Source organism: Ochotona curzoniae, unplaced genomic scaffold (assembly GCF_017591425.1).
Source record: "Ochotona curzoniae isolate NIBS_2020 unplaced genomic scaffold, NIBS_Ocur_1.0 contig_64, whole genome shotgun sequence".
Taxonomy (NCBI): domain Eukaryota; kingdom Metazoa; phylum Chordata; class Mammalia; order Lagomorpha; family Ochotonidae; genus Ochotona; species Ochotona curzoniae.
This window is the reverse complement of record NW_024466502.1, coordinates 47,809,927-47,836,734: the sequence shown is the minus strand read 5'-3', so window position 1 is coordinate 47,836,734 and position 26,808 is coordinate 47,809,927. Positions and strand designations below refer to the sequence as shown.

The 26,808-nt window shown below is 44.2% G+C and overlaps 1 protein-coding gene across 1 annotated transcript; it reads left to right on the top strand.

The window, feature by feature from the left end:
• Positions 1 to 3,411: 3,411 nt before the first annotated feature.
• On the top strand, positions 3,412 to 23,326 carry LOC121163526 (serine/threonine-protein kinase Nek3-like). The gene is made up of 15 exons (XM_040991058.1): positions 3,412 to 3,563; positions 5,362 to 5,455; positions 5,535 to 5,632; positions 7,178 to 7,261; positions 8,051 to 8,118; positions 8,222 to 8,308; positions 10,003 to 10,057; positions 14,091 to 14,291; positions 15,068 to 15,137; positions 16,086 to 16,132; positions 18,114 to 18,216; positions 19,455 to 19,604; positions 20,131 to 20,276; positions 22,457 to 22,584; positions 23,026 to 23,326. The coding sequence occupies exons 1-15, from the start codon at positions 3,447 to 3,449 to the stop codon at positions 23,150 to 23,152; spliced, it is 1,575 nt and encodes a 524-aa protein (XP_040846992.1). The 5' UTR covers positions 3,412 to 3,446; the 3' UTR covers positions 23,153 to 23,326.
• Positions 23,327 to 26,808: the final 3,482 nt, after the last annotated feature.

Genomic DNA, 26,808 nt, shown 5'->3' with positions numbered 1-26,808 from the left:
CTTGCGCCACCGCGCTGGGCCCTATTGCTATCATTTTATGATACAGTTCCATATACCCTTATCCCCTCCACAATTCCTTCCCCCCCGATCTTGTTCCTTTATATCATTACTAACATATAGTTCTTCATACCTAGTCATATGTCCATCATTGCGGGCATGGACAATGGCACAGAGTCCAGAATCCTATTGTCAAGATATAGTAAACAGTTTCATTCTAAGTCCATCTTTGGAAACAGAAATGCATACCACGGTGCATCCTCACATCTGGATATTAGTCTCCATTTCACAGCTACTGTACATCCCGTCAAAGTCATGATACAAAATCAACAATAGAAAGAAAAATAGAAATTTACAATGCCATGAAGTGAAATGACATGTTACTAGATATGACAGTCTCCATTACACAACTCTATACATCCCCTTAAATGAAGAGCCACAAAACAAAATCAACCTCAGGGAGAAAAAAGAAATTAACAACACCAACAAGTTAATCAACATGCTATTAAATGACTAATGTGTAGCTGAAGAAATGAAAATCAAAAACCTTGAGTAAAATGATGCTACTGTATGATCTACGAGTCATTGGATGATTTAATCAGAAGAAAGTGTTTTGAAGAGCTGAAACCAACAGAAAACCACAAAACCCATGTGATACAGTTTCCGCTGATCTTTGTTGGAGTGTGTCTCCTCCAGACAATAAACCTGGGTTTTGTTTTTTTAATCCAGTCTACTAATCTATGATGTTTGATTGAGTTTAAGCCATTTACATTCAGAATTAAATATACATGGGTGGTACTTTGGTCTTGTCATTTTAGGAATGGGTTGTTCATTGATTTATTCTTCTGTTGTCATTTTACTGGGATTACTCTCAACTTTCTAATATCCAATATCCAAACCAAATGGCTCATTTGTCCATATAGTATAAGTTGAAATACCTCAGTGAATACAAAATATTCCAATTTTATGTTTGGACAAGTCTTTTTAAGGGTGACTTTTTTACATTTAAATTTATTTTTATAAGACATATTAATTTTTGCCAGAAAGGCAGATTTACAGAGAAAAGGGGTGACATTCATCTGCCAGGTCACACCCCAAATGGCTCCAACAGTTAGAGCTGAGCTGGTCAGAAGCCAGGAACTTCTGGATCTTCCAGGTAGGTGGAGGGTCCCAAGGCTTCGGGTCATCCCATGCGGCTTCCTTTCATAGGCAGGGAGCTGGATGGGCAGTAGATCAGTCCGGACAAACTTGCACTCTTATGGGTCTGAACTGACCCAGGCTGGAATCGGGGACTGGTACAGGTCTCCTCTGGGGGTTGGCAGGGACCCAAGCACTTGGGCTTTATCTGCTATATTTCAACCTCTACAGGAGCTGCAAGTTTATGTAGACAGGCCCATGTGGGAGGCCTGTCAGCGGGTAACTCAACCCTGGCCCACCTCCCTTATTTTAAAGTCATGGTTCCCAACCTCACTTCCCCCTGCACTGTTCATTCCCTTTTTGCCACATAAAGGAACGAATGCACACGTTGCAGGCAACAGAAGGGGCAAGTTTGAGGTATACCTTCCACACTTACGATCCTACAGTAAAGTAGTTAGATGTTACACTGAGCACACGTCTTTAACTCGACAGAGGGCGCGTTTTTACTGGAAGGCACTTTTCCTTCCACAGGATTCGCCTTGTTTCAGAGCAACAGCTTTCCCGTGCACAGGCCGGCTACTCCGAAGGACAGCGCCTCCCGCCAGACTCAGGCGGCTTCCTGGGCCGACAACCCGGGAGACGCCCGGCCGGCCCGCCCTCCGGAAGCGCGCCCGGGTCGCTCGGAGCCGGCGTGGAGGCGCGGGGGCCGTGGAGGCGCGGGGGCCGTGGAGGCGCGGGGGCCGTGGAGGCGCGGGGGCCGTGGAGGCGCGGGACGCGGGTGAGCGGCCAGGGCGCGCGTCGGTGGGAAGGAGGCGCGCGTGGTGGGGGTGGTCTCCGGCGTGGGTGCTGGACGACAGTGAAGGCGCCCACACGGCTGAGGGCGAATGAGAGACTCGCTCTGACCATGCCTGGGCCCCAATCGCCGCTCCCGTCCGCCCCTGCAGCCCTCAGGTGTGCGGGGGACGCAGGTGCAGCGCAGGTGGGGCCGGACCCTGCAGAGAGGAAAGGATGGATGAGCCGGTGAGAGGAATGCTTCGTCGCCCGGCTACCGCGGGCGTAGCTGCCGGACCTAGCCTGTGTGTCGCTGGGGGAATCTAGCCTGAAAGCGTTCGCAAATCACTTTATGCTTTTTAATTGTTGTAGGCAATGAGCCGGACCTCAGTCAAAGCCTGGTCAGGGCTTGTAAGGGCCTTCAGGATGTAATATGATACGAACAGGGCCTTGTCGGCACAAAGGGCGGGATCTGGCTTTCAACTAAGAAAAATCTCCTGGCTGTAGTTTAGCAGTCACTCTCAACAGCATGGAGTAAAGGCCCCGAGGGAAGGAACAGGACAGACCCTGTTGAGTCTGCAGCAGCGGCTTCCTTTACAACACTGGTAGGGACTGTGTTTCTTTCACGTGGGTCAAGCTATCCTGACACCTTACCATTGGAGTTACTTTTGCTGACAATGCATCAGATTCGATGGGAAAAAAAATGATTTCTAGACTTTCCAGAGAATTCTGTGGTAAACAGCAATTCAACCTGGAGTTTTTCATGTCACTATATTATATTACAGGTTTTAGTTTGTGATTTCTCTTTACTGGTCATATCCTATATGATTTTTTTAAACTCGTATTTTTAATGTGCACTTAATATTTATTTGAAAGAAGGGGATAGGGAGGGAGATCTTCCAGTCTGCTGGTTCACTCCCCACATGGCCTTAGCTGTTGAGGGGCTGAGCAGAGTTAGCTCGAGAGCACAGAACACTTCCAGAAGTGCAGAGGCCCAAGCACTTGGACCGTCTTCCAGGGCTTTCCCATGCGCCTTAGTAGAAGTGGGATTGGAAGTGGAGCAGCGGGGACTTAGAACTGCTCCCTAGATGGGATGCCAGTGCCGGGTTTGTGGGCTGCAGAATAACGTGCCACATCACACAGCTGACCCTTGTATGATTTTTTTTTTTAATAAAACACCTATTTTGTTTCACTGTCATTTTTCTGCCTGGGCTGCTCAGGAAGAGACCCAAATTACTGGTGTCTTTGCCGTGTCCCAAGGAACTCTATAGGTCAAGGAGCTTTGCAGAAAACCTCTCCTTGCACTTGAAGGGTGAAAAGAAGGTTAGAAGGACCTTGACCTGGAGTTGCTTTTAAGATTTTTAAATTTTTGTTTTGGTTAAATTGCTCAGCATGCAAAAAGGAGAAAAAATTCCTGCCGCATTTGGGGATGGTCACTTTTAGCCTGAACAGGCTGGATTGTGCTTTCTGAAAGTACATGTGCTTCTGCTTTTGATTGTAGATCTGACGGGTCCCTGGAGACCACCCTGGTGGAGCCCAGCATGGATGACTACACCGTCCTGCGCACAATCGGCGAGGGCTCCTTCGGCCGAGCTCTTCTGGTTCGGCGGGAAAGCAGTAGCCAGCTGTTCGCCATGAAGGAGATAAGGCTGCCTAAGGTCAGCACGCTCGGCCATAGTGAACATGTGCTTGTGGTTGCTAAGACACTAATTCTTGAGGCTCAGCATAGGCTTTCTCCTTGTGCAAAAGATACAATCAATTTATTCATTAGCTTTATGAATCTGTAATCATGAAGGACCTAAGAAGGGCCTTGCAGTTAACAGAAGAAAAAAAACCTGGGCTGTATTCAGATAGTGATTATTATTTATTTTATCCCACGGTATAATCAGGAATAATTTCCAATTGTGTCTACTTAACAGTGTAGCAGATCTTTGCCAAAGCAATTCATATGCAGTGTTGATGAGGAAGGTTCATGAAATGTGAAGAACCAAGGTCTGGTCTGCCCACCCTTAGTATCAGGGAAACGGCCCTCTGGAGCACTGGACAAGTTTTATTCCCACTAGTCCTCATTACTACATATCACGGTTGTCCTGTGACACAGTACCTGCTATACTGTCAAACTTGTTTTTTCAAAGATTCATTTATCTACTCGAAAGGCAGAGTGACAGAGAGAAAGGGAGAAACAGAGATTGAGAGACCTTCCATTTGCTGGTTTATTTCCCAAAGGCCTGCACCAGCCAGCGCAGAGCTGATCAGAAATCAGGAGCCAGGGACCCCATCTGGGTGTGTCACATGGGTGCCAAGCATTGTCCGCCGGCTGCCCGGCTGCATTAGCAGGAAGCTGGAGCACAAGTGGGGCAGGGACTTGAACCCAGGCACTTTGGTATGGATGCTGTGCTGAGCTCCCACACCACCGCATTCCTCAGCTTCTTCAGTGACATGCATATTTGTCTGGAAGACTGGAAACAGGTTGCTGTGCCTCGCTTGTGCTTCTGACGAGTTCTGGGTGAGCCTGAGAATGTGCATGTTTAACAAGTCCTTGGTTGGTGTTGCTGCTGCTGCTGTGAGAACATTGTCCCAGAACCTTTTCAGTGGCAAGTTCTGGATGGTCAGGTCATGCAGAATAGAGTTAATCCTTGGGGTAAGCAATAGACAAATCTGGAAACTGACTTTATGTCGCATCTTTGTCCATCTTGGATGCAGTAATGTACTCTTTTCTTTTACCTTGGCTACAGGACTGGTAAAATGTTAGAAATCAAGAAGAGAAAAATTATAGGGAAAAGTACTTCATTTACATTCTGTACATGTAAGAAATGGAAAAAGAATATATAAATCCAGTAAAATGGTCAGCTCTCAGCTTACAAAATATAGCCATAGTTGTCTTGGGGGCTGAGTTGGATAAGTTTAACTTGGGTCCAAGTGCAATTTTATAAAACTACACCTAATGCTGAAATATTATTCATACTGTATTAAATATTATAATATAATTCAATACATAAACATTCATATTGATTAAATTAACATCAATAGTAGATATTAGCATACTTAATGTTAAATAATAGAAATAATCACTTTAAATTATTATGATGCCATTTTAAAATGTAACATTAGGATTGGGTATTGTGGTGCAGCATGTTAAGCTGTCATTTGTGACACTGGCATTCCATAACATAGTAAAAGTTCAAATCTCAGCTGTTCTTTGTACAGTCGCGCTCCCTACTGGGTGATGGCTGAGTTCCTGACACCCATGTGGAAGAACTGGGTGGACTTCCTGACTTGTGGCTTCAGCCTCGCTCAGTCCTAGTTGTTGTGGCCATTTGGAGAGTAAACCAGTGGATGGAAGATAATTCTTTTTTTCTCTCTCTCCCCCTGTCTCCACCACTCTACCTTTAAAATAAGTAAGTCTAAAGATCAAAATGCAATATGAATTGATCATTTATTTTAAATCTCTTTCAGTCTTTCTTTGAGACACAGAATTCTAGAAAGGAGGCTGTTCTGTTGGCCAAAATGAAACACCCAAATATTGTTGCCTTTAAAGAATCATTTGAAGGTGAGTATAAAGTCCCCTGGACCTGTGAATATATCTGTGTCCACTGCAACTTTGCTAAAGACGCTTGCGTTTGTTTTAGCTGAAGGTCATCTGTATATTGTGATGGAATATTGTGATGGAGGGGATCTAATGCAAAAGATTAAGCAGCGAAAGGGGAAGTTATTTCCTGAAGATGTGGTAAGAGATTTGACTTACGTGGTTGGCTGGAGATTCAGAAGTGAATTTTCTCATGACCTTTCTATCAGTTAGTTAAAGCATTGGGATCTGTGGTTACCCAGCACCCTAATTAGAAACATTTTGTTTTAGTGATTTCTCTACTTATTTGAAAGGCAGAGTTACAGAGAGGGAGGGAAAAGCAGAGAGAGATCTTGTAACCTTTGGTTACCCAGTTGGCTGCAACAGCTGGGGCTGAGCCAGGTTGAAGCCAGGAGCCAGGAGCTTTGTCACAGTCTCCTGCATGGGTGTGGAGGCCCAAGCACTTAGGTCATGATGCTGCCTTCCCAGGTTCGTTCACAGGCAACTGGATCAGAAGTGAAGCAGGTATGATTTGAACCTGCAGCTGTCTGTGTCGGCTCCAACAACCGATTGCTTTATCACTGTTACTGAGTAGCGTCCTCAGGAAGTTACCGACCAAAGTATATTTAGACAATGGGGGCCGAGCAGTGGCTCATCATGCTAATCCTCTGCCTGTGGTGCCAGCATCCTATATGGGCACTGGTTCATGTTCTGGCTGCTCCACTACTGACCTAGCTCCTCGCTAATGGCCTGGGAAAGCAGTGGAGGATGGCCCAAGGGCTTGGACTCCTGTGCCCATATGAGAGAGTTGGAAGAAGCTCCTGGCTCCCAGCTTTGGACCATCTCATCAGTGTTTGTGGTGGCCATTTGAGGAGTAAACCAGTAGATGGAAAATCTCCATCTCTCTCTGTCAATGTAATTCTGAGTTGCAAGTGAAATAAATAAGTCTTAAAAAATATTTTTAGAAAGTAAGACCAATATGGTGGCTGTAAATTATGAAAGAATAAGACTTCCATGCCTAAGACAAAATTGTATGACTCATTGTGCCTTGTACTAGATAATTAACTCTTTATTTTAATTGCACTGAAATCTTGTTTTAATCTTATTTTAACTTTTATTTATTATTTGAGATGCAAAGAGAGACGGACAGACAAGAGTCCCATCTGTTTGTTCATTCTCAAAATAGCCACAGTGGCCAGGACCGGGCTTCATCAAAGCCATGGATGGCAGGAGCCCAGTTCCTGCAGCCATCACTAGTGCCCTCACACTGCTGCTGTGGGTCTGTGCTGGTGGGAAGGTGCATCATTCAGCAGGTGACGGATCGAGTCACTGGGTCTCTGCTTCCCACGTGGGAGCCAGAGCTGAAGCTCAGTCCTACCCAGCCCCAGTTACCGGCAATTGGGAGTGAACCGGCAAATGGCAGATCTTTCTTCCCTCCCTCTGATTCTGTTTCTCGCTGTTTCTCTGCCTTTGAAGTAAAAGTAAACCAGTACATAAACTACTGTAACATACATGACGTTTTGAATCCTACTAAAATGGATGTGAGAATCAGGGAGAAATCTGAATTGAACTAAGGTGAGTACAGGGGTTTTGTACTCACATTGTGTTAAAATCTTGGTTAACTATATCCTAGAAGTGATTCTTTGGAATTTTGAATTTGTATTACAAGATATTATAGCCTTGTGGATTTTGCATATTTTCTTGCAGATCCTAAATTGGTTTACACAACTGTGCCTTGGAGTAAATCACATTCACAGGAAACGGGTGCTACACAGAGATATCAAGTCCAAGGTGAGTAGAATATATTTTGGATCTTTAAGAAAATCCACAATAATACGGATTTTTTCTTCTGTTATTCCATTTTTCTTTTGGGGAAATTATTTATTTAAAAAATGTTTTTCAGTTTGGTATTTATTTGTGTACCTTTATTTAATTAAAAAGCTTTCCCTCAACTTTATTAAGATGCAAATAAAAATGCATAGTTACGATGCAAATTGTGATTTTTTAAATGTATGTATGCATTCTGGAATGATGAGATTGAACTAATGAACATATCCATCACCTGCTATACGGACCCTTTTTTTTTGGTGGTAAGAATGTTTAGGATCTATTGGCTTAGCAGTACCAAATACACTGCACATTATTGCCCACTGTTGCTAACTGGGGCTTTGCACCCTTTGAACCAATATAAGCAGAATAAGTTACTGCCTGCAAAGGAGTGATTGCAGTGCTTGTTGGGCTGTATGCTAACGTTCCCAGCTCTCTCAGCCCCATGTTTACTATGTCTACATGCTCTCAGATAGAAAGTAGTTGATGCCTCAGCCTGCCAGGTTGGCGACCCTGACACAGGTTCCCAGTCCGTCGGGGCTGCTGGTAGAACGTCACTGCCGTCCTCCTGTATTCCCAAGCCAGCAGCATGTGCACCTGTCAGGAAGGTACCTGTATCCCTGCAGACTCAGCTAGCAGCTGTTCTATCCTTAACTGCTGAAGGCAGCAGCCTCGCAATGTCAGCCTCATTTTGCCTTTTGTTTGAGTGAAGAAGATATAACCTAAGTTTTTTTGTGTGTGGTTTAAATGCAGAACGTCTTTCTCACCCAAAATGGAAAAGTAAAACTGGGAGATTTTGGATCTGCTCGTCTTCTGTCCAAGTACGTTTTTATCTCTGTTCTCCTGTTGTGGTGACAAGAATCAAACCGGGCTGCGTTTTCAGGGATGTGCTGTGACCATTCTTTGCCTTTCTCTGGTTTTCAGCCCTGTGGCATTGGCTTGCACGTATGTGGGAACACCTTATTATGTGCCTCCAGAAATTTGGGAGAACCTACCTTACAACAATAAAAGGTGAGCAGTGTTCTTGTTTTGTGCTGGGGGAACCCTTTGGAGACTGGCATCATAGTCTACATGGGACACTAGAGTTGGCACCACTTTCAGGCAAATACATGGAGCGTCTAGATGAATGTCAAAGCTCTCTGTTTTAATCAGAATTAAGAACTCATCATAAACACCCAAAGAAAGCCTAACTATTTATAGAAACAGTATGAACTGTATCACTGGTTCCCATACTTTGCTGCTCCTACTTTTTGCACAATGTTTTAATGAATTAATTTTTTAAAAGATTTAGTTAATTTTATTGAAAAGATTCACTCCCCAAACAGTGCCAACAGCTGGAGCTGAGCTGATCTGAAGCCAGGAGCCAGGCGCCTCCTCTGGGTCTCCCATATGATGGCCCAAAGACCTGGGCCATCCTTCGCTGCTTTCCCAGGCCACAAACAGAGAGCTGAAAGGAAAGTGAAGCAACTGGAATACAAACTGGTGCTCATATGGGATGCTGGCACATATAGGTGGAGGATTAGCCTGTTGAGCTACTGTACTGACCATTAATTTTTTAGTTTTTTGAGAGAAAGAGATGGGAAGAGACAGAACTTCCATCTGTTGATTCATTCTCCAAAAGGCTACAATAGCCAGATCTGGACCAAGATCCAGGAACTCCATCTAGTCTCTCATACGTGTGACAGGGTCTCAAGTAACTGGAACATCTTCAGCTGCTTTCCCAGGTGTATTAGCAGAGAGTTGACTCAGAAGTGGAGTAGTCAGGAGCTGAACAGACCCACCCCTATTGGATGCTGACTTTACAAGCAGCAACTTAAGGTGCTGCACCACAATGCCAGTTCCTGCTTCTACTTTAAAAAATTCTAAATCCCAGGTTGCATCTATGGCAGTTAAAGCTTAACATCAGGGGGTGGGAAGTGGGCGTCAACAATTTTTCAAGTGATTCTAGCATGCAAGAACCTTTGTGATGTCACTGAGTTAACCTTTACAGGACTAGGTAACAATCACTTGATGGATGGGTTTAATGATTGCCGGAAGTTGGTCTTTTCTCAAAATCCAGGGATAGCATATGGACACAGCAAATGGGGAACCTGGCTGAGGGCCAGTGGGCCTCTGGGAGTTTTCTGGAGTCCTGAAATTTGAGAAGCTTAAAATTGAAGGAAACAGCAAAAATAAAAAAGAGTGTCCCAGCTGGCACTGTGGTGCTAGAGGTTAAGCTTGCTGCTTGCGGTGTCGGCATCACATTTGAGTGCTGGCTCGTGTTCCAGATGCTCCGCTTCCAGTCTAGCTTCCTGCTCTTGTGCCTGGGGAGGCAGCTGGTGATTGCCCAAGTCCTAGGAACCCTGCTACCCACGTCGGGACTCCTGACTTCAGCCTGCCCCTGCCCTGGCTGTTGTAGCCATTTGGGGAATGACCCAGCAGATACTTGGTCCTCCTGCTCCTGAATCCTCAGACACTGCGGAGAAGATTCCTGAAGCAGCCTGACTGGGAGGGGCGGAAGATGGGGCTCTCTCTGCAATCATAATTCTTAGGATCTAAGTACTAAATCAAGATTACTGCACGTCTTACTTAAATACCTAGGAATTACTGATCATATTCCTCTTTGTCATAAAGGCATGGTGATTTTTCATATCTTAATTTGAAAAGGCATCTCTTTTTGTGCAGTAACTCACAGTCTGCTTGTTCTTGTGTTCTTATGTTCCCAGCGATATCTGGTCCTTGGGATGCATTCTGTATGAACTCTGTACCCTGAAGCATCCGGTGAGTATGCTGTGCAAAACACAACTGGGCGTTTGTGCTTGGTTCTCTCTGACCACATCTGAAGTAATACAGCCAGTTCCATCTGACAGTTTGCTTACTAGGATGAATTCATTATGAAAAGTTGTCTTATGTTGTCATCATTGTCCATGCCAGGAGCCACTGTTGTGATGTCTGCCAATAGGAAATACCTGTTATTTAGTTTCTGTGAGTCTATATTTAGCTTTTCTTTCTTTCTTCTTGCCACATTGTTCCTACTGTTTAAGGTTTTGAGAAAAATACATATGATGCAAAAAGTGTTGTTACTGGCCATTTTTTACACGTACGTCCAGTGGTATTAATTATATTCTCAGCGTTGCATCATCCTCACTAATATCTACTTGGGACCCATCTCTTTCATCCCTAACAGAAACTCTGTACCCACTGAATAATTACTCCTTGTTCCTCTCTCCCCCCAGCTGCTGGTTGCCTCTAGTCTACCCTCTATCTCTGAGTTTGCACATTGTAGATGTGTCATGTAAGTGAGATAATGGACTTTTTGTCCATTTACGTCTGGTTTCTTCCATTGGTGTAGTGTTCTCAATGAGAATTCCATTTGCTTTGGTGCCTGACATCTGGTCCAGTGTGTGTCTACATCATGATTTGTTTGCCTGCCCATTTGTGCACACTCGGGTCGTTTCTGCTTTTTGGCTGTTGAGTATAAAGCTGATGTGAACATAGGTGTACCAGTGTCTGCTAGATTCTCTGATTCCTGTTTTTGAGGAGTATACCCAAGAGTAAAATTGGCTGTATAATGTGATCGTTACATGTGTAGCTTTCCCAGGAACTGCCAGACTTTTTCCAGAATGTCTATACCATGTTTGCACCCACCTTTTTGCAGGTAGATTTTACTTGTCATGTGTGCTGCCTCTATAGTTGAAATATAGGAAAAAAGTTAGCCACATGGTGTTGTTTTTCTAAATAAAAATCTATATTTAAATAATTAAACAGGGGCCAAGTGATGCCTTAGCTAGCTAATCCTCCGCCTGCAGTGCTGGCATCCCACATGGGTGCTGGTCTAGCTCCTACTGCTAATGGCCCGAGAGAGTAGTGGAGGATAGCCCAAAGCTTTGGGCTCGTGTATCTACATGGAACACCAGAAACTCCTGACTCCCAGCTTTGGGCCAGCCCAGCCCTGGCCATTGCCTTTGTAACCATTTGGGGTGTGAACCAGTGGATGGAATCTCTCTCTCTCTCTGTCTCTCCCTCTCTTTTCTCTGTAACTTTGACTTTCAAGTTAAATTAATAAAATTTTTAAAAATTAAACAAAATAGAAGTTACATACCTCATCCTTTTTGTTTACTAATATTTTGTTTCAAAGAACAGCAATTATAGAATTGATTTCTGTTAGTCCTTGCTTTGCATAGAGATAAATTCTCTTCTTTGCTTGTGTAAATGAGCTCTACCAAGCTAATATACAGATGTGTTTGAGAGCCCAGAGCGCTCAGGAGAGTGAATGGTTGAGAAAACTCCATTGGCACCACTAGGTGAAAATAGTGTGAACTGAAGATATGTGCTGTAAATGAGATATCTTTTTTTTTGAACCTGTGGCTTCTCATACAGTTAGAACATGTGAGAGAACCTGTAGGAATGCCCATATGGGATCCTGGCACGTTCAAGGCGAGGACTTTAGCTGCTAGGCCATGCTGCCGGGCCCGGGCATTAATATTTTTAATAGAGGTTACTCTGGAGGAGCTGACATTGTGGCACAATGCGTTAAACCACTTACTGTGACACCGTCATCCCATGTGGGCAGCTGTCCTTGTCTTGGCTCCTCCACTTCAGATCCAGCTCCCTGCTCATGCGTCTAGGGAAACTTGGAAGGTGGCCCAAATGCTTGGGTCCCTGCCACTCACATGGGAGACCTAGAAGAAGCTTCAGGCTCCAGGCTTCAGCATGGCCTAGCCCTGGCTGTTGCACTATTAGGGGAATGAAGCAGTGGATGAAAGACCTCTCTCTCACTCCCCTGCGTCTCAGTGACTCTTCATTTCAAATAAAATCAATTAATTAAAAAAATAATCAAGTAATCCTTATGTGCAGCTTGAGAACTGCTGTTTATTACAAACAAAATTGTTATTTAAATTCTAACATCTTAGGGATATCTTTAAAGATACTTTGCATAAACTTAAATATATTCATTCTTTCTGCTAGCAAGAATACATAGTGTGGCCTATAGGGTCCAGATTATTTAGGACATAGTCTGTCATCTCTTACCTGCTTTAAGGTTAAGTTTTTTTTGTTTGTTTGTTTTTTGTTTCTGTTTTTTTTTTTTTTTTGAGGAGGGTGCAGGTGTATGGCACAGTGTTAGCTTGTTGTTTGGGATACCTATGTCCCATGCTGGAGTGCTTAGGTTTGAGTCTTAGTTCTAGTTCCAATTCTAGCTCCCTGTGAATGCCCACCCTGACAGACAGCGGATGATAGCCCAATGGTTAGGGCTCTGCCACCCATGGGGAGAGTCAGATTTGAGTTCCAGACTCTTCCTACATTCAGCCTGTCCCAGCGCCAGCTCTGGTGGGCATTGAACCGGGAATGGAAGATCTGTCTCTTTCTGTATGGGTCTCTCTGCATTTCAAATAAAGAAATTTTAAGAAATAAACATGTTTTTGAAAGAGTTGTCCCCAAACCTTTAGGAAATGTAGACATGTGATAGAATGGTTTAAAAGCTGGAGGCAAAGCAGACTCAAACTCTCTTTTCATTATGTGAATTTTTCCTCTATTATGTGTGCAGGGTTTTCATATTTTCACTTGTACATTTTAGTAATAGGGTAATACACTTTCAAGGCCACATGCTGACATGTTTTTAAATAAGCATTGCCCAGGCTGACAGCTCATGCATGTTCCAATAAATTTGTTAGACGTGAAAAACTTCTAAGATGCTATTCTACTCTGTCATTTTATATCCCACTTTATTACTTGTCAAAGTTTAATAGCTACTTTAATGGCTTGAATGGTAAGAATTTTGCTGTGGAAATTTAAATCTGAAAAGGTCTAAAGTGCATGCTGTTACAACATGAGCCTTAGTGTTTCTGGAGGAGCATGGAACAAAAGACTATTATGCTTGCTTTATCATTTTTTTTAAAAGTCACAGTATACATATTGATTTTCAAAATATATTAAAAATGCCTGTACAGCACTGATGTTTTACTTAAAAGTAGACAAAGCAGACCCAGATGGGAAGAGTTTCTCAAGGTAGGGGAGTTTCTTACTATTCATGTTGACCTTTCTCCTGAACTACCAGAAGGTTGTAGAATAGTATCTTGTTAAATTTTATATTTTATATGAGGGAGTGAAGGGAGACAGAGCTTCTGTCCACTGGTTCACCCCCCAGAAGACTGCAGCAGCCAGGACCAGGAATTGGAAGGTCAGTGTAGGGCTCCCAGGTGGGTGGCAGGAGCCCCATTTCTTGAACCAACACCTCTATCTACTTCCCAGTATCCACCTGAGCAGGAAGCTGGAGTTGGGAACTAAAAGTGGATGTCAAGCTGAAGCACTCTGTTGTGGCCACTACGCCAAACACCTGCATCTTTAAAAAGAGAGAGAGAGTTATTATTTGAAGATCAGGGTTACCTGGGGAAGGTGTGTGCTGCAGGGAGAGAGAGGGGGAGATTCCATCTAGTGGCTTACTTCTCAAATGGCTGTGACAGCCAGGACTGGGCCAGACTGAAGCCAACAGCTTCCTCCCGGTCTTCTGTATGGGTTCAGGGGCCTAAGCACATAGGCCATCTACTGCTGCATTCCCAGGCACAATGGCAGGGAGCTGGATTGTAAGTGAAGCAGCCGAGACTTGGACCAGCATGCCCAGTGGCAGACAGTGGCTTAACCTGTTTCACCACAACGTGAGCTCTTACAGTAGTATCTTCAGGACATTTCTAGAAAAAAAAAAAAAGGATCCAGCCCCAGGTATATTTATGAACTGAAAATGGTTTATGGGTATTCATTTTCTAATTTCTCATTTTCTTCCCGTTTCTGTATGTAATGTTCAGTTTTTGCTTTTCAGTTTCAGGCAAATAGCTGGAAAAGTCTTATTCTTAAAATATGTGGAGGGTTCATCAAGCCACTGCCGTCCCATTACTCCTACGAGCTGCAGTTTCTGATCAAGCAGATGTTCAAGAGGAATCCCCTGCATCGCCCTTCAGCCACAACACTCCTGTGCAGGGGCTGTCTGGCCCCGCTGGTGCAGGAGTGTCTGCCTCCAGAGGTAGGATGTGTGCCCGCACAGCAACCAGCTGTTTCCCAGGCTTCATTTAAGTGTTTGCTATCTTGTTAACACATTTGCAAGAATGCTTTTAAACTGTTTAATATGGGAACCCTATGAAACACAGTTACAGGTGTATTTTTTAAAATTTTGGGGCGAGGGGGCCCACGCTGTGTTTTAACAAATAAGGCTGCCACCTGCAGCGCTGGCATCCCATGTGGGCACTGGTCGAGACTCAGCGGCTCCATTTCTGATCGAATTTCCTGTTAGTCCACCTGGGAAAGCAGCAGAAGATGGTCCAAGTGCTTGGGCTCCTGCACCCACATGGGAGACCTGGAAGAGGCTCCTGGCTCCGATTTCCATCAGGCTCAGCCCTGGTTATTCTGGCCATTTAAGGAGATGGACCGGTGGAGGAAAGATAATGCTCTCTCTCTAACTCTGCCTTTCAAACAAATAAATAGATCTTTAAAAATTCAAGTGATGCAGAACTGTGTTAAAATACACATTAATGCTTCCTTCCCTTCTTCTTCCTGTGATCCTGTTTTCCAAGTACCAGCTCAGCTGCAGTTTGTGTTGTCTTTCATATCTCTTTTATGTTTATTTATACATAAATACAGCAACAATTTATATTTATCTTTGAGTAAACTACATGTATTTTTAAATGTCATTTTTATTTTTCAAATTTAAATATTGTACTGAAGATGGTTGATAATAACATTGTGACAGTGTCTGCAGAGACGAATATCATAACTTTAAATTCTCAACTTTTTAATGTCTAGGTCATCGCAGAATATGGTGAACAGATATTAGAAGAAACTAAAAAATCTCATAGTGCACCAAGAAAAAATGGTAAGAATTCTGTAAATTTCTTTTCCAATTTAGTTTACTTATTTGAAAGGTAGAAATAGAGACAGAGAGGTCTTTTATCCACTGGTTCATTCCCCAAATGCTCGCAGCGTCCAGGGCTGGGCCAGGCCACAGCTAGGAGGCTGGAGCACAGTCCAGGTGTCCTACACGGGCAGCAGGAACCCAGCACCCACATTAACAGGAAGGTGGCGTGAGGAGCCTGAGGCTGGAGTGGAACTCAAGCACTCTTAGACGGGACACAGGTGTTGTAACTGACATCTTAACTGCTGGGCACAAGAGCAAGTTTTTAAATTTTTTTTTAATATTTATATATTTATTAATCTCAATTCTGGATTAACAGAGACTCTAAGGTAGACTGTGTAATCAGTGGATTCTGGAGAAATTTCATTGTGTTTGGAATGGTGATATTGGCAGCAATTCAGAACTGTTGGACTATCAAAACCACTTGATAGGACCTTCAGAGCATGCCCCACATCAGTGACCTGGGACGGGTGGGAGGCTGGGTGGGGCTTCTCCTTTTATTCTCCCTTTATCCCAGATCTAGAAAAAAAAATTAAAGTAATAATGTGGAAACAATGGTATTACCCACTTCCCAGTAGCCCTTCACCCTCTGTCCTAATCAACTATGTAGAGATTATCAAAATAACAATTTAAAAATATTTATTTATCTGAAAGCCAAGGTGACAGAGGAGGGAGAGATCAAGTGCCCAGAGCTGTTTCTTTAACTCTTAGCGTTTAACGTTAGGAATTGACAGCAGAAATCGCCTCCTTGAACAGGTGCAGTGTGAACTGTGTGATAAAGCTCAGTATCCCTGTTGAGGCTGATGCTTTGGTGCTTTGACTTGTCTCAGGCTGTGTGCTGATCCCGTTAGGGACCTCATCAGGTGGAGCTTCATGTGCTTTCTCTGTCCACTTTTTCTTTTTAATCAGACAGCGGCAGGATCAGGATAGCTTTGGGAAATGAAGCCAGCTCCATGGTAAGTGCTTTTAAATTAGATTTATAAAACATCCATCTGCCAGCAGTAACTGCCCTCATGTGCTTTGGAGTATTTAAAGACTGTAACCCTGGTCCCTGTGATTAAGTAGTTCTTGACTATCACTGCTGAGAGAGAAAAAGAAAGAAAGAGAAAGAGCATAAGAAAGAGAGAGTGAAAGAGAAAGAAAGAGAGAAATAAAGGAAGAGAAAAGAGAGAGGAAGAGAACGAGAAAGAGAAGGAATGAGGAAGAGAAAGAAACAGAAGTACAAAGAGAGCAAAAGAGAAGGATACACACACACATATATATATGTGAAGAGAAAATAAGAGAACAGGAAAGAGAATGAGAATATATATGTATATAAAGAACGAGAAATAAAGAGGAAGACAGAGAAATAGAAAAAGAGGGAGAGATGAAAGAGAGGAGAGAAAGAGAAAGCACCAGGGAGAGACAGAAGTAAAAAGAGATAGAAAGAGAAGATGAACGAGAGAGAAAGAGGACAGAGAAAGAGAGCAAAAGAGAAACAGAGAAAGAGAAAGAAGAGAAGAAAGAAGGAGAGAAAAAGAGAAATGAAGAAAGAAAGAAAAGAAAAAAGAAATGTGACTGACTGTGGCGTGGGCTGTGGCTGCATGGTGATGGGCTGAGTTGGGAATCCCAGCCGGGCCTGCCTGTTCAGACTTCTTGGGCTGTCTGTGTTAATACTGCTTCTTCCCAGCTCTGGGACAGGACTCCTCATCTGGACTGATAGTCTAAGGCCAGGGATATATCAGAGAATGCCTTAAAGGCCAGTTCCTAGGCACGAAGATGGGAGGGTTAGATGGATACTTTAAGGCTTATAGCTGTTGTAGCTTGCGTGGGGAAAAGGGTTCTTGTTTCCATGCCACGTTATAGAAGAATTCTGGTTTCTATGACTAACTTTGGGGAGGAAAGATGTGTGCTGCAGGAGGGCAGAAGGGGGTCAGAGAGATCTTGATTATGAGGCTGCCTCTCAGGGGTCCTTGACGTCCTTTATTCAAAGGAGCATATTGTGTTAAGAGCCCCAGCAATAATAGCTTCATGAAATGTCTGGTTTTAAGATGACAACAAGGGGATGGGCATTGTGGTGCAGCAAGTTAGGGTGCCACCTACAGTGTCAGCATGGCCTGTGAATGCTGACCGTTCCTGCTGAGGTGCCTGGGAACGCAGCAGAAGTGCTTAGGGTGCTGTAAGCACCGGGAGCCCCTGGTACAGTTGCAGACTCCTGGCCTTGGCCTTGGCCTGGCCTTAGATGTCATGGAAGATCTCTGTATTTATTTTCTGTTCTTTTCAAATAAATACTTGAAATATTTTTTAAAAACCTGGGGCCTGGTGTAATGGTCCATTGGCTAAATCCTCCCTCACCTTACAAGCACCAGTATCTCATACGGGCACTGGTTCTAATCCTGGCGGCTCCACTTCCCATCAAGCTCCCTGCTTGTGGCCTGGGAAAACAGTAGAGATGGCCCAAAATCTTGGGACCCTGCACCCATGTGGGAGACCCAGAAGAAGCTTTTGGCTTGGGGAGTAAACCCAGTAAATGGAAGATCTTTGTCTCTGTGAATCTGCCTTGCCAGTAAAAATAAATGTCTTTAAAAAAAAGACTTAGCACAATAAAAAGCTTATGACAACCAGTCCTATTGAAAATTCTTATTACTGTTTCCCTCAATAAATACCTGTCACATAGCTGTTGGTTTTATATATATATCCTTTTCATTTTTACAACAATTTATTTTGCTGGCAGTTAATACATGCAGCTATTAATATCCGTGTATAAGTCTTATGATTGTGAATATATGTGCATATACGTATATAATACACATGCTATATGTGAAAGTTAGCATAAATTGGGGATTTTTTGACTTCATGGTTTTAACTCTCTAACTTTATTTTAAAATTAACTTTGCTTATTTACTTATTTGTAGCAATTCAAACATCATCTGATCTATATTTTTAATCTGTTGAAAGCAACAGGAACAACAAGGTGGAAAATATAGCCACGCTGACATAGAAAACATTAAATATAATTCAGCTGAACATTCAATGAAGAGAGTCAGTCGAGAAGAAAAAGGTTAGTTACACGAACTCTCACCATTGCTTGGGTGGGGAGCTGGCAAGTGTGGAAGGAATGGCAGCTTTCACATTGCTGGGTGTTAGGTATCAAGTGATGGGTAAATATTTGCTTATCCAGTAATTTAATATTACAATAATATTTTATTGACGGGGCGGGCACTGTGACACAGCAGGTTAAGCCAACATTTGGGACGCCCACATTCCTTACGGAGTGCTTGGTTAGAGTTCTTCCCACCCTGCTCCAGTCCAGCTCTCGTGTCTGTGTACCCTGGGAGGCAGCAGACAGGACGCAAGTACCTGAGACCCTGCCGTCCACGTGGGGGACCCACGGGGTGTTTACTGGTTCCTGGCTTGGGCGTGGCTCCACTGGCTGCGGTAGGCATCTAGTGAGTGAGCCTGCGTATAGCAGACAGCGCTCCCCTGCTCCCTGCCGCCTCGCTCTTTCTCTCCCCCTCCCCTATTTCTCTCTTTCTCCTTATTCCCCCCTCTCTGTGTCTCTTTCTCTTGCTGTCAACTCTGCCTTTCAAATAAATCAGCAAATAGAAACTTCTTAAAGAATATATATTCTTTTTAAAAGAGCGAGAACAGTGTCTAGCACTAAAGAGCCATTAAGAAATGCAGTGTCACTGTCGAAAGCACAGGCTGTTGTGGGTCGTGGAGTCCTCCTGGAGTATCCTTGTACATTGCATGACTTGTAACTACATATTATTTTTGAAGTGAAGTCATTTAAAGAAATTAACTTATTTTGAAAGAATTGCAGAGAAAGAGAGGGAGATGCAGAATCTCCGTCCTCTGGTTCATTCCTCCAGATGGTTGCAATGGCCAACACTGGGCCAAGATGAAGCCAGGAGCAAGGAGCCCCACATGTTCTCCCACATGAGTGGCAGGGGCCCAACACTTGGGCCATCTTCTGCCGCATTTGCTGGCTGCATTAGCAAGGAAGCTGGATCTGAAGTGGAACAGCCAGCCAGGAACCGACACTCATAGGGGACACTGGCCTCACGGGAGCTGGCATTGCCTGTCACATCACAACACCGGCCCCCCAGACTCAAGCACTTTAATGATTAGCTTGACCTGTTCACTTTTTTTTTCCCCTCACTTCCTTTGCTACTTCGGTTGGAAAAAGCTTTGTTGCTAGACATGAATTTGGAAAAGAAAGTGTTGCTGAAGTGTGAGAGAGTTTTTGTAGCTGTAGATGAAGAAATAATGGGCTTTGCATTCCTCTCTACGTGTTAGAATCGGACAAGAAGTCAGCGTGGCAGAGGGACACCAGCTCACCCGGTACCCGCAGGCGGCAGTGGGAGAAAAACGCGCCCAGCACAGCTCTGAGGGCCCTGGGAGACGCGGCCATACTCGCTGCCAGTTCACCGGCAGAGGACGACAGAGGTGAGCACGCTGGGCCCTCAGCCTCCCTGCGGGGCTGGTTCCAGGACCCTCCGGAGATGCCAAAAGGTGGACATATTCAGGTCCCTTGTGTAAAATGTAAAGTGTCCTCCCATATACTTGAAATAATCTCTGGATTACTTTGTAATATAGGGCACATGCCACTTAAATAGTTGTTATTCTGTGTTATTGAATGAATCGTGACAAGGGAAAAATGTTTCTTTTTGTTCAATGGTTATTTAAAATACGTATATATTTCTGATGCACAGATGGTAGAATTCACAGGTGCAGAGCAATGACTGTAGGAGATCGAATGTCATTATTTTGTTATAGAACATTCTCTGATAGATATTTGTGCTAAGTGTTTTTTAATGCCACTTTGATGTGTGGAGACACGTGTGAGAACACTACTCATGCCCATCAAGTGAAATCGATCTGAGTAGAGTTCAGGGTAACATTGCCTGCCGTCTGATGGGGAAGACAGGACGTCTTCGTGAATCTGGTGCTCATCTTTCTCTTTTCCCAACAGGTGGCTCTGTGAGAAAGTACAGCGAGCTGAATAGCCGCAAGCAGTGGCTCAAGGAGCCGCCGGGCACCTTGCTGAACCTGCTCAAGAATGCTGATCTCAGCCTGGCGTTTCAGACCTACACCATATACAGACCAGGTAGCTTGTGCGTGCACCTGCGGGAACCCTTGGATGTCTTACAAGTTGTGTATAGCGTCTGTGCCGTCACGCGCCCTCTTACCCATGTTAGTACAGCTCAGCAAGGCAGAGTGTTCATGTTGTGCAGGCACCGCCAAACTCCCACGGAGAACTTTTCTCACCTGCAGACAGTGAAACTCTTCTGCTTAAATGGTACTTCCCCGTTCTCCCTTCTGAGGAACCCAGCAGTTACTTCTCACCATTGTATTCTGAGATGGTCTTGAAATCTTTTCAAGCAGTCTGAAGCTGCAATTAGGGCTACATAGGGCTATGTTACACATGCTTATTATGCGTACATATATATAAAGATTTATTTATTTGAAATCAGAGCAAGAGAGAGAGAGAGAGAGAGAGAGAGAGAGAGAGATCTGTCTATCTTCCATCTACTGAGTCACTCCCCAAATGGCTACAATGGACAGGGCTGAGCCCAGCAAAACACAGGAGCTAAGAACTGCATCTTGGTCCCCCACCTGATGGCAAGGGACCAAGCACTTGGGCTGTCATCCGCTACCTCCCCAAGCTCATTGCTGGGAAGCTGGATTGGAAGCCAAGCAGCCAGTTCTTCAACCAGCATTTCAATGGGGGATGCTGGCATGTCAGTCAGTAGCTTAACCCGCTGTGCCGTAGTGCCACCCTGGCTTCGGATTGGCACAGCATCGGCTGTTGTGCTCACTTGGGGAGTGAATCATTGGATGGAAGATCTTCCTCTCTGTCTCTCCTCCTCTCTGTATATCTGACTTTCCAATAAATAAATTAAAAAAAATAATAAAGTTTTAGTTCACCTAGGCACAATCACTATGTTGAAACGTTTTTAAAATTAGATATTTTGTTTTTATGTCATAGATAGAGAAAGATCTTTCATGTATGGGGTCTCTCCTCAAATGCCCCCCAGTAGCCAGGGTTGGGCCAGGCTGAAGCCAGGAACTCAGTCTAGGTCTCCTGCTTGGGTCACAGCAACACTTGTATACTTGAACTATTACTTTTGCCTCCCAGGGTACACTACTGGAAAGCTGAATCAGAACCACAAAAGCCAAGATTCAAAGCAGGCACTCTGACACAGAGTGTGGGCACCCTAAGCACTTAACCATTGCACCACACACCCCTTCCCTAGGAGCTTTTTATAACATGTGCATGGGGCTAGCACTGTGGCACAGAGAGTGAAGCAGCTGCCTGAGGTGCCACCATCCTGTATGAACACTGGTTTGAGTTCCGGCTGCTTCACTTTCACTATATCTCCCTGTTAATGTGCCTGGTAAAGCAACAGAAGCTGGCCTAAGTACATGGGCTCCTGCCACCCACTTGGGAGACCAGAATAGAGTCCCTGGCTCCTAGGTTCAGCCTGGCCCAGTCCTAACTGTTGTGGCCATTTGGGGAGTAAGCAAGTGGATAGAAGATCTCTTTCTCTCTATGTCTCTCTAACTCTGCCTTTCAAATAAATAAATATTTTAAAAGGAAAAAAAAAAAGCATGCATGTAGGAGCCAGTGCTGTGGCGTGGTAGGTTAAGCCTCTGTTTGGGATGCTGTCATCTTGCATCAGTGTGCTGCCTCGAGCCCTGGCTTCTATGCTTCTCAGCCAACTCTCTGCTAATGCTCCTGGGACAGCAGCAGAGGATGGCCCAAGTTCTTGGGCCCCTGCCACTCATGTGGGAGGCTTGGATGGAGTCCTACGTTCCTGGCTTTGGAATGACCCAGCCTGCTTTCTGTGGCCGTTTAGGAAGTGAACTAGCAGATGACAGATCTCTCTCCCTTCCTCTGTTGCTTTGCCTTTCTAATTCAAAACAAAAAAACATTGTTTTTTTCAAAAGCATGTGGATACCCTTTAATTCATTACTTTTTTTTTCACCCTTCAATGAGAAGGGCGAGGTCAACAGCAGGACTCCCATGTGAGTGAAAGTGGTCCTGGAGCCTGACCCTGCTCTGTTGCCTCCCAGGTTGCACATTAGCAGGAAGGTGGATAGGAAGCAGAGGATCTGAGAACGGAACCAGCTTTCCAGTGTGGAAAGTGGGGGCCCAGGAGGTGACCACAGCGCTTGCCACATTTTGTAATTTCCTCCATATACTGATGCCTCTTGGGCCCTGGTGATGCCAGGCAGCATGCTGAGTGAATGCTGTTTACATCATTTTTTTTTTTCCTGTTAACGATTCCCCTGAGAATTCAGAAGGGTTCTTGAAAGGCCCCCTGTCTGAAGGCACAGACGCGCCGGACAGTGTCGACGGAGGGGACGAGGCTGTCGCGCCAGACCCTGAGAGGTTGGAGCCCTGGCTAGAAGGCGAGGACACGTGCGTTGTGGTGGTCCTGGGGAGTGGGTGGGCCGGGAGATACAAATGAAATTAGACCATGGCAATTGCTGGCTTAGTAGGGCTTGTAATATTCCTGTTCATCATGAAGGAATATTTCTATCTTGCTTTTGTCTGAGAAGGATAGTAAGTTTCGATATAATGACACAACTCCTGGCTGAGCCCTACACATAATGTTTCAGCCTGGACTTGTTACTTTCTTTTTTTTAGGGCTTGTTACTTTTTAAATATACTATATTTTACATTGCCAAAAGTGAAGGGAATCATTTTCGGGAAGATGGTCTTTTCCTGTGTTCACTTGCCTTAGGGAACTCATTTTTCAGAGCTACAAAGATTGCTACAGTAGTCTTATGCTGGCACTCCATTCTCAAATGCTTCCTGCACTCTTAACCTGATGCTAATCATCCGACTGTGTTCCCACAGGGACTTTGAGGAAGATGGGGACAACCCTGATTGGGTGTCAGAGCTGAAGAAGTGTCTGATGCACCAGACCCAAGGGGGCCACTCCACGTCACAGGAAGGAGACACTGTACACGAGGAACTCATGTGAGAATAATCACACTTCTGCAGGCTGTCACGGCAGTCAGCTCCTGGGCTGCGTATCTGCAAGCAGAAAGAAGACTTCAGCAATGCCTAAAGCGATTCCTGATGGATAAAGCACAATCAAAATATGTGTTTTTGGAACTCCTGTGTGTGTTTGATCTCAGGGAAGAAGGCCCAGCAGAATGGGTGAGAGCTTGGTGCTGTGTGGTGTGTTCCTGTTCTGCCTCTCCCCTTTCTTCCTCCTCCATTTTGTGCCCATTTGCCTTAGCATTGGATTTATTCCAGTGTTTTGGAGTTTTGTCATTTTGGAGGCTTTAAGGGCATTTTCTTCTTCCTTTCCTTCCCATCCTGTGCTCTTAACTATCTAACAGATTGTTTGCTTTCTTGGGTCCTCCTCTGTTCTTATGACCTGGGACTCTAGAAGTACACAGGTGGCCTGTAATCATCCCATTAGGCACAGGCTTTGGCACCAAAGTTAAGGTGCAGCTTGGGACACCTGCTTCCTATGCTGGAGCTCAAGGACCAGCTCTGCGTCAGCTTCCAGCTTCCTGCTGATGTGCACCCTGGGAGCACCAGGAATGGCCTAAGGATCCGGGTCTCTGGCACAAATACAGAAGCTCGATTGAGTTTCAGACTCCTAGCTTTAGCCTCGCCCAGTTCAGCTGTTAGGCATTTGGGGGATGAGTCAGGGATGGAAGAGCCATCTCTGTTTCTATACCTTTCAAATAAATTTAAAAAATGTAAAAAAAAAAAAAACCCTTAAAGTGATATAATTTATTATGCAGATGAAAATGTCACTTTCAACTTAAAAAAAAAAGTCACTTTCATATTGTCCAAGTGGGGGTAGAAAATGAAAAGGAAAACTCGTTTTCTTCAGTGATTTCATAACATGATTTTGATTTTATTATTATTTATTTATTTATTATTAGTTCAGAAACTTTGAAGAATCTGAAGATGAGCTGGGAGAGGAAGTTGTAGAATCCCTAGAAAAGCTCGAAATTTTCACAGAGGAAGACAAAGAGGAAGGAAGAGGATTCTAGTTCCTATACGGATGCTGAACAATTAGGAGGAGAGGGGAGAAGTATGCTGAGATGTCAATAAAATGAAGGTTTAGGGAGCGTCTCTACTTCCCTCTCGATCTGTGCTGTTAATGAAGCCCAGCGATCATTAATACCCAGTTAATACACTGGTGTGGTTATTCTGTTTTTAGATATTAATTTATTGGTAAGACTTTAGTTATCCCAAGGCTTTATTAATTTTCCTTTCAGCTTAGACAACAGAACTAATTTTGAGTATAAATATTAATTTTTCACCAAAAATTTTATAGTAAGAACACGTCTAAGTAACTTATGTGAGGGTCTATGTGTGGCATAGAGGATTAAGCCACTACCTGCAGTGCTGGCATCACATATGGGTAACTGCTTAAGTCTCAGCTGTTCCATTTCTGCTCTAGCTCCGTGCTAATATGCCTGGAAAAACAGCAGTGAATGGCCTAACTCTTTGGGCTTTTGCACTCACGTGGGAGATCCAGCAAAACTCCTGCTTTTGGCCTGGGCCAGCTCTGGGAGCTGTACCTATTTGGAGGAGTGAACCAGAAAATGGAACACCTTTCTGTCTTTCTCCCTGTGCTCTTTTATAACTTGGTTTTCAAATTAAAAAAAAATATATATATATATATTCAAATGAAGTACTTTATGCAACAGACAAAATGATGTGGTTCAGGACAGGTGTTTAGCACAGCAGTGAAGCTACTGCTCATTGGAGGCCGTGGTGCAAATCCTTTCTGTGTTCTCCATTACAGCTTCCTAATGCACACCCTGATATGGACAGTGCGTACATTTGAACAATACTGATTCTTCCAATCCATGAACATGGGATGTCTTTCCATTTCTGTTTGTCCTCTTCCATTTCTTTCATCAATGACTGTTTGAAGTTTATTTCAACTTGGTGTGTGATAGCGATCGAAGATTATTCTTTAAATGGTACTAACATGCATGAGTTCTTCAACATTTACATACAGTCCAAGTGAATACTCAGCACAAGATCACTGAAACTGATGCTTCTCCAAAGCCAGTGACAGCCACGGATTTGGGAGTGCGGGGGTGGGGAGGAGGAAGAAGCAGGTAAACAATGGGACCGGGATGGGTGTGGTGAGGAAAATTACAAGGACATAATTTGTTTCTAGAAACCTGAATAACTTATTCTTTGCAGTTATGTAATAGAAGTAACTTTTCGGTTATGCAAAGATTTAAAAAGACACACTTTTATTCATTACAGTCCCAAAGAGTTTAGGTCACATTACATAATTGAAAAACAAATATTTTGGAATCATTTGTAATAGTCTATATCGTGTCCTGGCTGCTCCACTTTTCATCCAGCTCCCTGCTTTGGCCTGGGAAAAGTAGCAAAGGATGATCCAAAGCCTTGGGACCCTGCACCTGCATGGGAGACCCAGAAGCTCCTGGCCTGACTTCAGATCAGCTCAGATGCGGCCATTGTGGCCACTTGGGGAGTGAAACTAGCAGATGAAAGATCCTTTGCTCTTGCTCTCCTTCTTTCTGTGAATCTGCTTTTTCAATCAAAATAAATAAACCTAAAAAAAAATGACTTTACATAATGCCCTGAAAGTTACTAAAATGTATGAAGCACTATATTATCTTGTTTGAAATATGTATTGAGGGTTTTTTTTTAAGATTTATTTATTTTTATTGGAAATTAGACATACAGAGAGAGGAAGATCTTCCGTCCATTGATTCACTCCCTCAAGTAGCAGCCTCGGCTGGAGCTGAGCTGATAAGAAGCCAGGAGCCAGGAGCTTCTTCTGGGTCTCCCACGTGGGTACAGGGTCCCAAAGCTTTGGGCCATCCCTGACTGCTTTCCCAGGTCAAAAGTAGGGAGCTGGAGGGAAAGCGGGAACACTGGAACCAGAATCTGCACCCATATGGAAACCAGGTGTGTGCAGGGCGAGGACTCTAGCCACTCGGCTACCTCACTGGGCCCATATCTTCCTTTTCTAAACCAAATAATCTGCAACACAAAGCTTTGTCGGGATGTCAGGACACCCTGGACCATTTGCTCTGCTACCTTTTGGGCATCCTCAACTGCTTTCCCAGGCCACAAGCAGGGAGCTGGATGGGAAGGGGGCCACCGGGATCAGAACCAGTGCCCATATGGGATTCCAGCATATACAAGGCGAGGACATTAGCTGCTAGGCTACCATGCTGGGCCCTCTTTCCTATTTTCTAACAAGATTCAATAAACAGGATTTGAAAAAAACTTGGATATTTAAATTCAAGATCATTTTTCTTGGTGTTGGTATTGTGGAACAGTGGGTCAAGTCACTGCATGAACTCCTACATCCCACCTGAGTGCTGGTTCAAGTCCTGGTTGCCCCTGTTTCAATCCAGCTTCCTGCTAAGGTGCTTGTGCAAAGCAGCAGCAGATGGCCCCTGCTATGCACGTGGGAGAGCTGTACAGACCTCCAGGCTTCTGGTTTGGGCCAGATGCAAATCCAGCTGCTGCGGCCATCTTGGGAGTGACAGCGGATGGACAAGCTCTCTCTTCCTCCTCATCTTTTGTAATTCTGCCTTTCCAATAAATAAGCATTTAAAAATACATTTTTCCTTAGGTCCCTATTTTTCAGAAAATTGAAAGCAAATTCAG

Coding starts and splice junctions, on each gene's coding strand:
- LOC121163526 (XM_040991058.1), top strand. CDS start 3,447: ATGGATGACTACACCGTCCTGCGCACAATCGGCGAGGGCTCCTTCGGC. Junction 14,292..15,067: donor AGGAGTGTCTGCCTCCAGAG/GTAGGATGTGTG, acceptor TTTAATGTCTAG/GTCATCGCAGAATATGGTGA. Junction 15,138..16,085: donor TAGTGCACCAAGAAAAAATG/GTAAGAATTCTG, acceptor CTTTTTAATCAG/ACAGCGGCAGGATCAGGATA.